Genomic DNA, 13,321 nt, shown 5'->3' on the forward strand with positions numbered 1-13,321 from the left:
GTATTTCTTGTGGGCCAGTCAGTACTTATGGGACTTTTTGAGAGGAAGGTGTAATTCATTTGTTTGAGTTCAGCAAACACATCTATAGCAAGACAGGGTTTTTTGCAGCCGCTCTGCAACTGAGTACCTCTTTTCCTGGTGTTATGCAAACAGTGCCCAATCAACGTATTGAATTCATATTGTTCTTGCCACATTGCAAGCAAACATGACAGAATCCACTTTTTTTTTTTAGTCAATGTTTACAAGTATCAACTATGCAGGTAAAGAGAGCTGGTATGATTTCCAGAAGTGTTTTTCACATCTTCATCTCCAGATGTCAGGGAGTGTTGGGGGAAAAAAGCCAGAGGAGTCACCAATTTTAGATGTCCAAATTTTACAGTTCCATCAGTCTTCTTTTACAAGGAGCTCTTAATTTGATTCAGTGTAACTGTCTTACCCTGAACATCTTTGTGCTTGTGAAGTATGGGTGGTGGGTGTTCAGTTCAGATGAGTTCATTTTATCACAATTTAGTTACTCATGTGGCCTCTACTCAGCCAGGTTACATTCTGAATCTGCTGATCAGAGATAGACACTCAGAGGAGGGATTCCCTTCTACCTAAAATAAACATAAAAAGTAACCAGGAAGAGTGATATTCAGAGATAACCTTCTACCTCCCTGGTTTGGAAAATCCAGGTGGCAGTCTCCAGCTCTAAGTCTCACTTCAGCTGAGTTACAGCTAATTCCATTCATGAGAATGTGAATTCCATTCATGGGAATTTTGTGTTTCAATAGCAAAAAAAAATATTTAATTTTGAAAAAATTGCATTCTGTAATTTAGGAGTGTAGTATCATCACTCCAAATCACAGAATTCAGCTTGGGTGTATGAACACTGATGCACTAAAATGAAGGTATGCCTCTTTAATTTTCTCACAGACTCCCAGGAAAATACCTAGAGGCTTGATGCATTTTCAGTATACTTAAAAAGACAGCTATTTTCACTATGAGGTTTAGGAATTTCTAAATGCAACTTTCATCATGACTAATATGATACATTTGTCTACATCACAGTGGATCAAGATGAAAATATATTGATAAATAGGTTTTTTCTCTTTTACATTTTACAAGGTGCTAAGTTCAGTTAGGATTTTTCAGAGGCAGGTCTTATAAAATAGTAACTTGCATATAATATACTATTATAGAAATTGAGCTGCTCTTTACTAACACTGTCTGAAAATAATGTTGTAATACAGTGATTATGATTTGTATATTTTTGTTAATGTTATTAACAATTATCAATGAATCATCAATTTTGTTAATCAGATACAAACCACTGGAGAGCAATTTGGAGATATTTAGACAGAAATAAATTTTAACGTCACATTCTCTGGAAAATGTATATTATTTTTAACACACCCATAATGGTTTGAAAGTGTTCCTCTTCAAGATGTTTAGCAGTGATAGCACACAGCCTGCAGTGGCTGGACAGTAGGAGTTGAGCATCTTGTGAAGGCAGGAGTTTTCAGCCTTCAAATTTAGAGAAACATAATGCTGAATTGCTCACTTGCAAGCCCGGATGGCCCTAGAAACTAAGCAGATGTGAACTTGGCTCAAAGAGGAGCAGATGGGAATCCCATGTACCTAAAAACATGCCAGGAAGTTATGTCACATGTTTATCCACAAGACTTGAAAAGAACTGGACATAGCTCATCTGGCCCCATCATCACTACTGAGCTGAGACTTGGGAATATAAAGGCAAATAGAGAACCTTGGAGCAAGTACAACTTCTCATGGTTCACCCATGAAAAGCAGTTCAGGCAACACAGCACTCTGTGAGGAAGAGCAATCAGGAGAAAAACCCTCCTGTATGGGCTGAACATGTGGGAAGTTATGATCTGCTTCTCCACCCAGAAGAGATGGATGGAACAAAGCTACAGGAGGTACTGAGTGAAAAAGAATTTCTTTTAGGACATTTTCTTTCCACGATGCTTCCAACACAACTTAGCAAAGTGTTGGTCCACTCCTGAGGCTAGTGCAGAGCCACAGACAGTGATGGTTAGGGATCAGTTTTGTGATTTTTGAAGGGAAATGCCCACATTTCTTTCATTAGGATCCGGACCCATACTCTGTGCCTCCAGAAGTTCATTGTCAGGAGAAAGTGATGAATTGCCCCCTGTAGTGAATGAAGAGAGTTAAGCTTGTTTGAAGACCTCCAGCACAGATGCCTTCAGCCTAAGGTGGATGCCTTAAGTTAGGCACAGACTGACAAAGTAATCATTAATCCCGGAAGAAGAGCAATAGGAGGGTTGAGTTCAATTAAAAGCACTGAAGGGCAAAGGACATTTGAGCTCTTCCTCGCAAGAGTAAGAGAAATAAGGAGAAAGATAATCCGACAGCCCAAGCTGAAAGGCAGGATGGCGCTGGGGAACCTGCCCGAATTTCTTTCCCCTCCACTCGCAGGAGCGCGCCCGGAGCGGGCAGCGCTGCGCCCGGAGCGCTCCCCGCGGGACGCCGGGCACACCGGCCCCGCTCCGCCGCCGCGGCGCCGCTAGGGGGAGCTCCGGCCCCGCCGTGCGGCCGGACGGCGCCCGGGGTGACGGCGGGGACGGAGCGGGGCTGGCTCGGCACAGGGCTCGGGACAGCCGCCGCGTCTGCACCAGAGCTGCACACCCGGAGAGAGCGGCTGGGGTGAGCGTGTCGGTAGCCAGGACCTCGTAGCACCGATGGGACAAACCCAGTGCCAGCACAAACCACTCCGCCCCACCACCCCCGCAAACAACCATGTCCCTGTCCCACAGGCAGCAGGGACCAAAAAGGCAAGAGACCCTTCTCTGTCCCGATCGAAATTGGAGGTGCTTCTCCAATACGTCATGCTTTTGGGTTTAGGATACCTGGGATGGGCTCTGTAGGGGCCCCTATGAGAGAAGCTGGAATTAGCCGTGCCTTAAACCCGAAGAGAAGAGCAGAAGCGACCTTGCCATGCATGCTAGCAGTAGTTTCCAGTCCACATATTCATGGAGGGCACTGTGAAAGGCGATGAAGAAATCCAGAGTCATAGTTGCTCCAGAACTATTTGCAGACATGTTGTATTTTAAGAGTCAGAACTTCTGCTGGGAATTATTTCAGGGGCAAAAAAAATAGAAGTTTACTGAAGATTAGTGGATCTCATAGAGCTGGATACACCAAATCTCAGCACCCTTCTCCAAGACACAGAAACAGATCAAGTGCTCAAGGGCTCAGGCTTCCATCCTGCATCAATGGCTAATTAATTAGACAATGCAAAGAAAAACACCTTTAAAAAAAAGAACCACAAAAAGACAAAAAGACCCACCCAGATCTGTAGTTGAGAAGGCCTCAAATGGCCTGAGCCTAGCTCCTTCTCAACCTTGGTGAGCATCCTAGCACTATGGAATGGCCCAGCAGGAGTCCTTTCAGGCAAGTTTTCTGAGTCCTGGACTAGATTCATGCTTCCTGAAATGTTTAGTAATGAGATAAATAATGCAGCTGCTTACCGACAGATTAAAATTTACATGTTTAAGGCTGTGCCAGAAAACTGATAGAGTAACACTCCTTAAAGATGTGTGGGTGCCCTGGGGCACAGTTTGGTTCAGATCTCAGCTGAGAAGGAATTCTGAAGACCTGATTGTGGAGAGAGGTGGAAAAGTGGTGGTGCTCCTGTGATTGCCTCCACAGATGCACAGAAAGACTGGTGTGGGATCCAGTTCATTTAAACACTGCTTAGCTTGGATGAAAACAGACAGGAGATCCCGACAGTGACGTACTTCTGCTGGCATGCATTGCCTACACCTACTCACAATGCTTTGCACCACAGCTAAGCTTTGACACTTAGTTTTGGCTGCCTCTTTCCAAGTACACTAGGGTTCCTCTCCCTCCTTGCTCTATGCATACGCTGGCTGAAGAAGACTCAGAAGTTACTTCTAATGACAGCCCTCCAGTCCCACCAGGACCGTGACTGTCCTGTCTTCAGAGGCTCGGAGGCTTCATATCATAAAAAGAAATTGATGCCTAGCTCAAGTTTCCAAAATACTTCTCTTGGAGAAGTAACTATGTGATGTGTACTGGGTTCTCCTTTGTAAAAGCCTCCTGTGTGTAGAGTTACCCTGGGTGAGGAGGGGCTGTGAAGATAAACTGAAGAAGGCCTGGGTTGGTCCCTGGGAGCTGAGTCATGGAGGAGAGCCTGGGGCACGGGGGAATGTGGGCCTCAGCTGGGAAGCTGGCTCTGGGTCTACCTAGCCCTACCTTCAGCTCCTTTTGGGGCTTCTTTTCAGACCAGAAACAAAACGTAGCGAGACTCCTTAAATAGCTGGGAGCAAATGTGAGATGGTGGAGAGCAGTGAGGTACCAATTTCTCCTTGGAGCCAGAAGAACTAAGGGTTTGGGTTGGAGGGTAAAGGTTTGTCCAGGGAGAAAGATGAGTCTTCTGCCTTCCTACAACCCCATCATAAGGAAAGGTCCCACATGGGAGCCTTGGCCTGCTCCCTACCAGGCCAAAGAAGCACTTGACATTTCTCTCCTTTGGGCTCCTAGATTTGCTAGCACTAAATATTATCGATAAAGCACCATGGTCCTTCAGGGATCTGTACAATGATGATCTTGCAAACAGCAGACCATCTGTATGGGTCAGCAACACCCTGTGCCTCTGCCCACTGAATGAGTTTGTAGGAATGGGTTTGCTGTGGGACACAAGGCTGAGGGAGACAGTAGTATGGGACAACCAGCCCATAGTGTCTTGCCATGGAAGGGCTTGGAGCAAAGGGAATAGTGGAGAAAAATGGGCAAGGCTAGCATGTGTTGTGGAGATGGGGACTACACACCGAAGGGGCATGCATCACCTCCCTGCTAAGGTTTCAGAGCTGAGAAATGTAGAAGATTAATCAGTGAGGAAAACAGTGAGGGCATCAGCCTTCAGATTGCCCTTGGGAGAGGGAGATAGCACGGGGGCTGGCACACTGCTGGCAAATGTGTGCAAACCATTTTACAGGTCATATTCAGTGTTTTGCTTGGCACGGGAGACGACACTCGTGTCTGTGGCCCCATCCCACCAGCTGGGCCGGGACTTGCGGTCTGGGAGACCGGGGGCAACCTCTGCCTGGGTCTCCCGTGCCGGCCGTGCCTCGCCGCAAAGCGTGAGGCTGGGGAGCACCGCGCTCCCGCTGCATCCCGTGCCGGGCGCTGCCCGGGCCCTGCGTGCTGCGGGGAGTGTCCGTGGGTGGGCGGGGAGTGTCCTTGGGGGCAGGGGCGACAACAGCCGAGCCCTGGGCTTCCCCTGCCGTGAGAGGGAGCGCCCCCGCCGCCGCCCGGCCGCGCCGTCGGGGCTGCGGTGCGGGTGCGGTGGCTCACGGCTCCCGTGACCGGATCGGGCCCCGGCCCTCCCAGCGGGACATGCCAGCAGGGGCCGGGCACAAGCGCTCTGCGGGCAGCCGGGGCGCCCTGGTGCGGCCTTCTTCCTCTGGGACATTTTAAAAAGATAACAAAGTAAGGTAAAGTCAAGTAAAACAAATTAATAGAATAAAATCGAACCAAGGGTATTTCCTTGGTTTAGCAGAGGTATGCCAGCCACTGGACCTGAGAGGCTGGGAACACCCTCACCAGCCTCTGGCTGGCAGAGGCCTCTGGTGTATCACACCACTTTTTTTCTCCTTCTTCTCTGTTTACGTTCCCGTTTCTTGAAGGAGAAAAGGGCCATGAGAATTCAGGCCTGGCAGCACCTGTGCAAAGAGGCAGGGCCGGCCCGTGGCGGTGCTGGTATGGGTGGCTGTGCCCCAGCCAGGCACCAGGTGCCACCTTCCCTCCCCGTCTGCTTTCTTCCCAGCAAAGCGAATCCGCTGGGGAGCGAGCGTTCAGCATCTAACCCCCTCCTAGAGGCATGCGCTTAAACAAGACGAGTATCAACCCCACGATAAAAGTATTGGGTTATTCTGCAATGTAATCTACATCAAAGCCTCGGGGGCTGCCGGCTTGAAAAGATCCAAGATGTTTTCTAAGTCCTTATCATGTCTGTGCTTAGGGGAGTCATAAATTCCACAGGTCGGACTAACTAACACACGATTCCTCCTTCCCTTCTCTCTCCATGGCCGCCAAAGGGCTTTCAAGCGGTTTTTTTTTTTTTTTTCTTTACCTTGTAAACAACGTTCCTGGTTCCGTGTCGTTAAGGTGGAGGGAGACGGAAAGATTCCCCCCACCCCACCCTGAGATTCTCCTAAATCACAGAAAAAGGAGTTATACCACACGGCAAGCAGAAATAAAGACGGTGAATCTGCGTCCCCACAGCTGTCCCGCCGAGTGGGAGCAGTCTATGGAGGAGGGATCGCGGGTGCTGCGCAGCGCTCAGCCTTTCCCGGGACTTAGGGGACGTCTCTGACCTGGGATGAGAATCCTCGGGCTGTGCTGCTCGACCCATTATCCCCCAATCCACGCCAGCCCCGTAGCCGAGGCGACGATGAGCGTCGGCCCCGAAGCGCGGGGTTCGCTCCGGTTCCGAGCACCGCCTGCCCGGGGTCCGAGGGCCGGCAGCGGGCAGCGGGCAGCAGCCCTGCCCCCGGCACCTCCCCGCGGCCACGACGATGCCCTGGCTACCCCCCGGAAAAATGACGGCAATTTTTTTTCCGATCAAGAAGTAAGGTTGAGGCTGAAGGAGGAGGACGGGGAGCCCAGCATCTGCCCAGGAGGCAGCCCTGGGTGAAAAAGCCCTACGGGGAGAATATCGAGGTCAACGTGAAGGGGAGGGGGAAGATATTTCCCTGCGAACCGTGTCCCCCATCAGGCACTTTCAGCTTGAGAGGCGCTGGGTCTCAATTCCTCGCTCAGAATCTAACAAATAAGAAAAAAAACGGAGGAAGCGAGAAGGGAGAGATCAGGCCTTCGCCCAGGCTCCCGTGTGGGGATCTGGTCCCAGGGTCCCTACTCCTCTCCCGGATCTGCAGCTCTGGGCCGGAACCGGCGAGAAAACCCGAGATGGAAGAGGAGAGGGAGCAGGTAGAATGGAGGGGAGAAAAGGTGTTGAAAACCGGCCAAGAGAGATATCCTTTCTCCCCAGCCTCCTTGAGAAGCCCCGATAGCTGGGTAGGGCCGGACAGGGGACAAATCCTGTGCCAGTCACAATGGAAAGAAGCCCGAAGGGCCGCAAAGGAATCTAGGAGTGGATGGGGATCCCTCTTATTTTAAGACAAGAGTGGCCCAGGGCAGCGTATTCCCATTCCCAGCAGCTGCCTTGGGTCGCGTCCGGGGAGGAGCTGCGCGGCGGAGGATGCTTCAAAGCATTTATCCGCGGGGGAAGCGGGACTTGTCCCCATCTCGCCGCCGACTCCAGTTAGGGTACGGCTGGTTGGGCCCGGTCTTCCCAAGTCCTCCCCGTACTGGGGGACAAATGGAATCACTGTCAGAATGGCAAAGTAGCGGAGCAGCGCTCTGGCTGCCATTCTAGGTGTTCGCGGGGCTTCCTTGGAGCCTTATCCTGCTCCTTCACCGGAGCCGCGAGACTCTCATTTGATCCCGCAGCCAGCGGCCTCCAGCCCTGTCAGCTCGGACTGCCGTCGGGTCTCACCCCAAAACGCTTCCACCTGGCCGCCAGGGATGCACTTATAGAGCCTTAGACACTGTTTCAGGGTTGTAGTGCGTTTTATTACAATATGTCCAGAGTTTTGTCGTTTTAATAGCCCCTTTCTCCATTTATGGCATCATCAAATTCACATCTGCATAGATCGGCTCTGTCGGCGCTTATCGGGGGAGGCGATTACATTGAAGAGTCACAGCATTTCCTTTCCAGAGTGACATTTCAGCCTCCTGCTCAGACAGCGTTGGGAGCTCCAAGCTCCGCTCCCGTCTCCTTGTTACCCCACCGTCGGGGCGGGGAAGGGGGGGAAAGTATCACGGTGGGAATAAGCAACAGAGAGAGAAATTCCCTCCCGAGAAAGCGTCGGGCAAGCATCTCTGCATTCCTGCTGTTGTGCTGCTGTTATCTTAGGGTCGCAACCGCGGCAACCTGCGAACAAGTGACGGTGTGGGCACAAGCATTCCTGGCTATGTGCGGGGTGGGGATATCCCATTTCTCGCATCCAAGCCACCCGCAGCGAGTCCGAGAGGGTCGTCTGTGGCCTCTTCCCAAGGAAAGATGCTCCATTCTTTCCTACTTGAGCATCCCAGTCTTCCAGAGACACTGACACTAGATCCCTTGGGACATTTTGAGAGAGGTCACTGAATTACCCGCGCTGGCGTTAAAGCATGGCTCCGCGTCAGCCCCACGCTCAGTACCAAAGGAACGATAGAATGAGGGGAAGGAGAGGGAGGTTTTTAGACAGTGGGTTCGGGATATCTGCCTTTGCAGAGCTGAAATATGCCCTCAGCTGCAAGACACCCAATCTCAGTGACACTCCTCGGTGTGCAGAACAGCCACCCACGTGGAAGGAAAAGCACCCTTGGGACACGACCACGTGGATCTCCGTATGTAATACCCGGGACATGAGGGTCCGGGACAGCGCGGGGCCCGTCTGGGGAGCCCCGGTAGGACCGAGCCGCAGCCGCCCCAAGGGACCGGGAAAGCCGATGAGAATGGCTGAGACGGTGCTGCGCTGCTCCGGCGAAAATTGCTGGGAAAATGGGGGGACATTCCCGTCCCCATCCATTTTTTCTCGGCGGGTGAAAGGTTTCTTCGCTGTGTCATGGGAAAAGATGCGAATATGCAAACATCGTCTCGCATTGTCCCCGCTCAGGGTGAAAAGTTAAAAGCATAAAAGCGGCGGGGGGAAGCTGAGAGGGGGTCGCTTCTTCAAAGGGGACTGGCTGGGCTGGGGGAGCCGGCTGCCGCTTGCCTGGGAGCCGCCCTTCCAGAGCCAGCATTTCCAGAGGGTTTCCAAGGAGCTGGGGAGGGAAGAAGTGAGTGTGCCTGGAGCGACAAGCCGTCGGCTTCCCCGCGGGCTCAGCTGCGCTAGAGCGGGGGAATCGCCCAATGAGGTGACAGGCTCCGGGAGGAGGTTGATGGTTCCCTCCTTAGGAGAACCATCCCCTCCCTCAGTCCCAAGGCCTCCCCGAGCGGCAGGATTATTCGGCCTCTTCCAGTGGAGGGTCTGAGGGTAGAGGGTGTTTTAGACTAAGGCACCCCTAATCCTCGTCCTTTCCCGGACCTGCTGGCGCGCCCGACCTCGAAGTTCTGCAGGCACACGCGGAGGAAGGAGACAGCGCCCTTGGAGGGGGGAATTTCTCCTCTTACCTCGCCTTCATCGCCCATGACCGAGCGGGAGCAGGAGCGGGTGGGAAGCATTTTACAAAAAGCAGTAGGCCGTCGCGATGGGGTTTGTTGCTCAAAACAACCACTACAAAATGGCTTTGTGGATTTTTAATCAAAACTCCCTCCTCTTCCGCCCCTTCCCCCCCCCCCCCGCCCACCCCCCAGTCCCAAAGCACAGAGAAGAGCTGGCTAAAGTGCTGCCCACAGATCGGCCGTGATACACGGCTCCCATATTCCCACCCTCGCCCTTAGATCTCCCTCGCTGTCTTTTGCAAGTCTCTTGATTTCATCCTTTGAACCTGTGATTGGAGGTTAAAGTGCACCAGGTTGCAATGGAAGGAGGAAGCTCTTAAACAATAAAGGCTTGAATATTTAGCTGTGATCAGGTCGCTGCCCTCTCCTTATCTTTTTAAATGCAAATCGTCTTTTAGGGGTAGTAGCTATATACCCAGCGCCTCTCCACGTCACCTGCCTTTGGTGTGTCTGGGCCATTACTAATAGAGCCTTGTAAACAATCGTTAATCATGTAAGGACTGCCGGCCATTGGATTCGGACCGGGAGCGCGGAGGAGCGCGGAGCGCAGCGCGGGGCCGCGGCCCCTCCGCCTGCCCCCTCCCCGCCCCGGGCAGCCCGGCCCCAGGCAGCAGCAGGCGCGCCGCGGCGAGAGCCCCGAGCAGCATGTGGAGAGCCGCCGCCGGGGCCCCGCCAGCATGTACGTGAGCTACCTCCTGGAGAAGGACGGGCCCATGTACCCCGGCCCGGTGCGGCACTCGGGGGGGCTTAACCTGGCGGCGCAGAACTTCGTTGGTGCCCCGCAGTACGCGGACTACGGCGGGTACCATGTGAACCTCGACGGCGCCCAGTCCCCGGGGCCCGCCTGGCCCGCGCCCTACGCCGCCCCGCTCCGCGACGACTGGGGCACCTATGGCCAAGGGGCACCGCCGGCCGCCGGCGCCGTCCACGGCCTCAACGGGGGCTCCCCCGCCGCCCCCATGGCCTACAGCCCCGCCGACTACCACCACCACCACCACCACCCGCACGCCCACCACCACGCCGGCCCCGCGCCCCACTGCTCCGCCGGGGTCATGCAGCCCCTCAACGCCGCCAGCGCCGCCGCCAGCGCCGCCCCCGAGCCGCTCTCCCCCGGTGGGCAGCGCCGCGGCCTCTGCGAGTGGATGAGGAAGCCGGCGCAGCCCCCGCTCAGCAGCCAGGGTAAGTGCGGGCCGGGGCCAGCGGGCGGGGGCTGCCCCGCCGACGACTCCCCCGGGGCGCCACCGGCTCCCCGTTGAGCCGGGCAGCCCGACAAAACATTTTTTCGGGGAGAGCTCCCCGAAACAAACTCCTCCGAGGATCGATCCTCGGGCGAGCAGGGCTGCCAGGCGCTACCAACAGCCCGTCCGCACTCACTGCCGAGTGCCGGGCCCGGCAGCGGCAGGAGCGGCGCTCGGCCGGTGAGCAGCCGCTGCCAGCCCCGGTGACCGGGGCTGCGCTCCGGCGGAGGAGGATGGAATGGTCTGGATCCCGAGGAAACGCTCGCTCTTCCTCCCACTGCTCCGCTCTCCTGCTTATAGCCACTTAGAAGATTTTTATAACCAATTATAGTCATATAAATCATCGGCCGGTGTCGCTCCGCATTTGTTTCTGAGTCACTGGCCGCCTGCCCTTTATTAAGGTCTCCGCGCGGCCAGGCCTCCCGAGCGACAGCGGCGGCCACTTGCCAGCTCGATCCCTGCGAGCCGGGCCGTGCCCCGGCCGGACCGGGCCGGCCGTGCGAGGGCGTGCCCTCCCGGCGCCTCGCTCCCTTGTGATGTTAATACCCCCGCAGACCCTCTCTTTCATTCCCACCGTGCATCTGCCAGGGGACATGCGTGTCCCGCGCTTTGATATACGCCTTCCACGTCTACTATCTCCTCTTTTCATTTTTCTTTCTTTTTTTAAAAAAAGACGACGACTTTCGCAGTGAATAGTGACTTATGGCATTCCCCTCTCATCCTCTGCCTTGCGTGACCGACAGCAGGGCCGGTGCGGGTACCCCGGTCGGGTCGGAGCGGAGCGGAGCGGGAGTCCCGGCTACGGCAGCGGCCGCCGCGCCCCGGGGGAAAAGCCTACGAGCCCCGGTACCGCCGCGTCCCGGGCGCCGTTGGCGGTGGAACCGACGGGCTCACCGCGCTTCCCACAGCAGCCCGTGGTGTTCCCACAGTTTGGGCTTGTGCGGTGGTGGCCTGTCCCTTGTCTCCATTCAAATTCTGCCTTTGGAGCCAGTGTTTATGTTAATGTGCAGAGCTGGGGGGATGAAAGCGCCTGCCGCCATTTGTTCAGTAGTGGTAATTCAAACAGAATGTGGCTGTCATTAAGGCTTTGAGAAGGGTTTTTCTTTGATAAGATCTCCTTGTCCTGCATTGTTTGGGATTGTGTTCCCTATTCACTAACTCTGGGGAGTTTTCTCTGATCAGGCTTGTATCTTTACAGGGTGCTTTTGTTGTGGTTTGCAGAAAGTTTACCTGAACAAAGTCAGCCTGCTAGCCATTAAGCACCTTGGGGGCAGAGACTCCCCGCCTCGGCTCCCTGGGGAACGGCTGGGCAGGGGACACAACCAGTTAAACAAGAAACCCTCGGGAAAAAGGAGGTCAGCGGCTGCGGCGATACACACTCAATGGCTGCAAGCCCGCTTTCGCCTTCGGATTCCGTTGGGTTTTCGGTGTTTGGTTTGGTTTGGGGTTTTTTTGGTTTTTTGTTTCTTGGCTTGGGTTGTTGTTGTTAGGATTTTTTTAGCTCTGAAGTTGCACGTCACACTTCCAGGCTTCCCAAGAAATCCCTTTAGGCCCTGTGCCGTAACAGAAAAGGGGGAGCTGGCCACTTCACGAGTGGTTCCCCGCGGCCGCTCCCGATTCTCCGCCCTTAGATGTCTGTTTCTCATTTAGAAACGAAATCACCGTGCCCTGAACGGGCCTTTTCTTTCTTTCCCTTTTCCTCTTTCTCTATAAGAAGTTTGTTGTCGCTAGGGAAAGCAAAAAAAAAAAAAAAAAAAAAAAAAAAAAAAAAAAAACACCTAAAAGCCAACAAGTGCACAGTGAAGGTTGTCCCCGTGCAAGGCAAGGGTGTGCGGTAGGGCCGGGGCTGGGAGCTTCTGCATGCCTGGCAATGATGTCTCATGTCCCCAAGGAGCTGTGGAACGTCTCCTCTCCTCTGCTGCGCTCAGCAGAACGTTCCCAGGGCAGGGGGAGGCGAGCAGCAAGCCCGGGAGGTGGGGATAGGACTGCTCCTGATCGCTCTGCACCGCAGACAGAATGGCTGCGCTCAGCTCTGCCCTTTGGCTTTGACTTTCTCAACCCTGGCTTTGTGCTCCGCAGTTAAAACCAGGACGAAAGACAAGTACCGCGTCGTGTACACCGACCATCAGCGGCTGGAGCTGGAGAAGGAGTTTCACTACAGCCGCTACATCACCATCAGGAGAAAAGCGGAGCTGGCCTCCAACCTGGGGCTATCGGAGAGGCAGGTCTGTCCCAAAAAGTGGCGCTCCCTATGCACGCCACGTGTGGCCGGGCTGCGCGGGGGCAGGGATGCGCGGGGGCAGGGATACCCGGGGGTGGATGCGCGGGGGTGGGATGCGCTCTCGGTGAGAGCCCCTGAGAGGGGCATAGATCCCCGGCGGACTGTCCCCCCTCACTCCACTGTCCTCCTCCTGGCAGGTGAAAATCTGGTTCCAGAACAGGCGGGCGAAGGAGAGGAAGATCAACAAGAAGAAGCTGCAGCAGGCGCAGCCCGGCGGCGCGGAGCCCCTGAGCCCCAGCGCCTCCTTGCAGGGTGCGGCGGCGGGGGCGGCCGGCGCCGGGCTGGGCCCCGCCGCCCCGCAGTGACAGCGGCCGGGGACGGCGGCGCAGGGACTGCTGGAGGGCGCAGCGGATCGGGCCGGGCCGGGGGCACGGCAGGAGCGGCCCCCCGATGCACTACACCGCCCCGCGGGGCCGGCCGTGTGTACAGGTGTACAGTGTATGTGTCTCGTCGTCCGGGGAAAGCGTGTCCATCGCTTTATTAATATTATTATTGTGTTTGGGTGGGTTTTTTTTACCCTGGAATTTGTTAGATAAAGTGGGGGCG

General features: G+C 54.8%; 1 protein-coding gene across 1 annotated transcript; it reads left to right on the forward strand.

Annotated features, from left to right (window-relative positions):
- The first annotated feature begins 9,933 nt into the window (after positions 1-9,933).
- CDX2 (caudal type homeobox 2) lies at positions 9,934-13,080 on the forward strand. The gene is made up of 3 exons (XM_021541875.2): positions 9,934-10,435; positions 12,574-12,719; positions 12,913-13,080. The coding sequence occupies exons 1-3, from the start codon at positions 9,934-9,936 to the stop codon at positions 13,078-13,080; spliced, it is 816 nt and encodes a 271-aa protein (XP_021397550.1).
- The last annotated feature ends 241 nt before the right edge of the window (positions 13,081-13,321 follow it).

Source organism: Lonchura striata, chromosome 2 (genome assembly GCF_046129695.1).
Source record: "Lonchura striata isolate bLonStr1 chromosome 2, bLonStr1.mat, whole genome shotgun sequence".
NCBI classification, from domain to species: domain Eukaryota; kingdom Metazoa; phylum Chordata; class Aves; order Passeriformes; family Estrildidae; genus Lonchura; species Lonchura striata.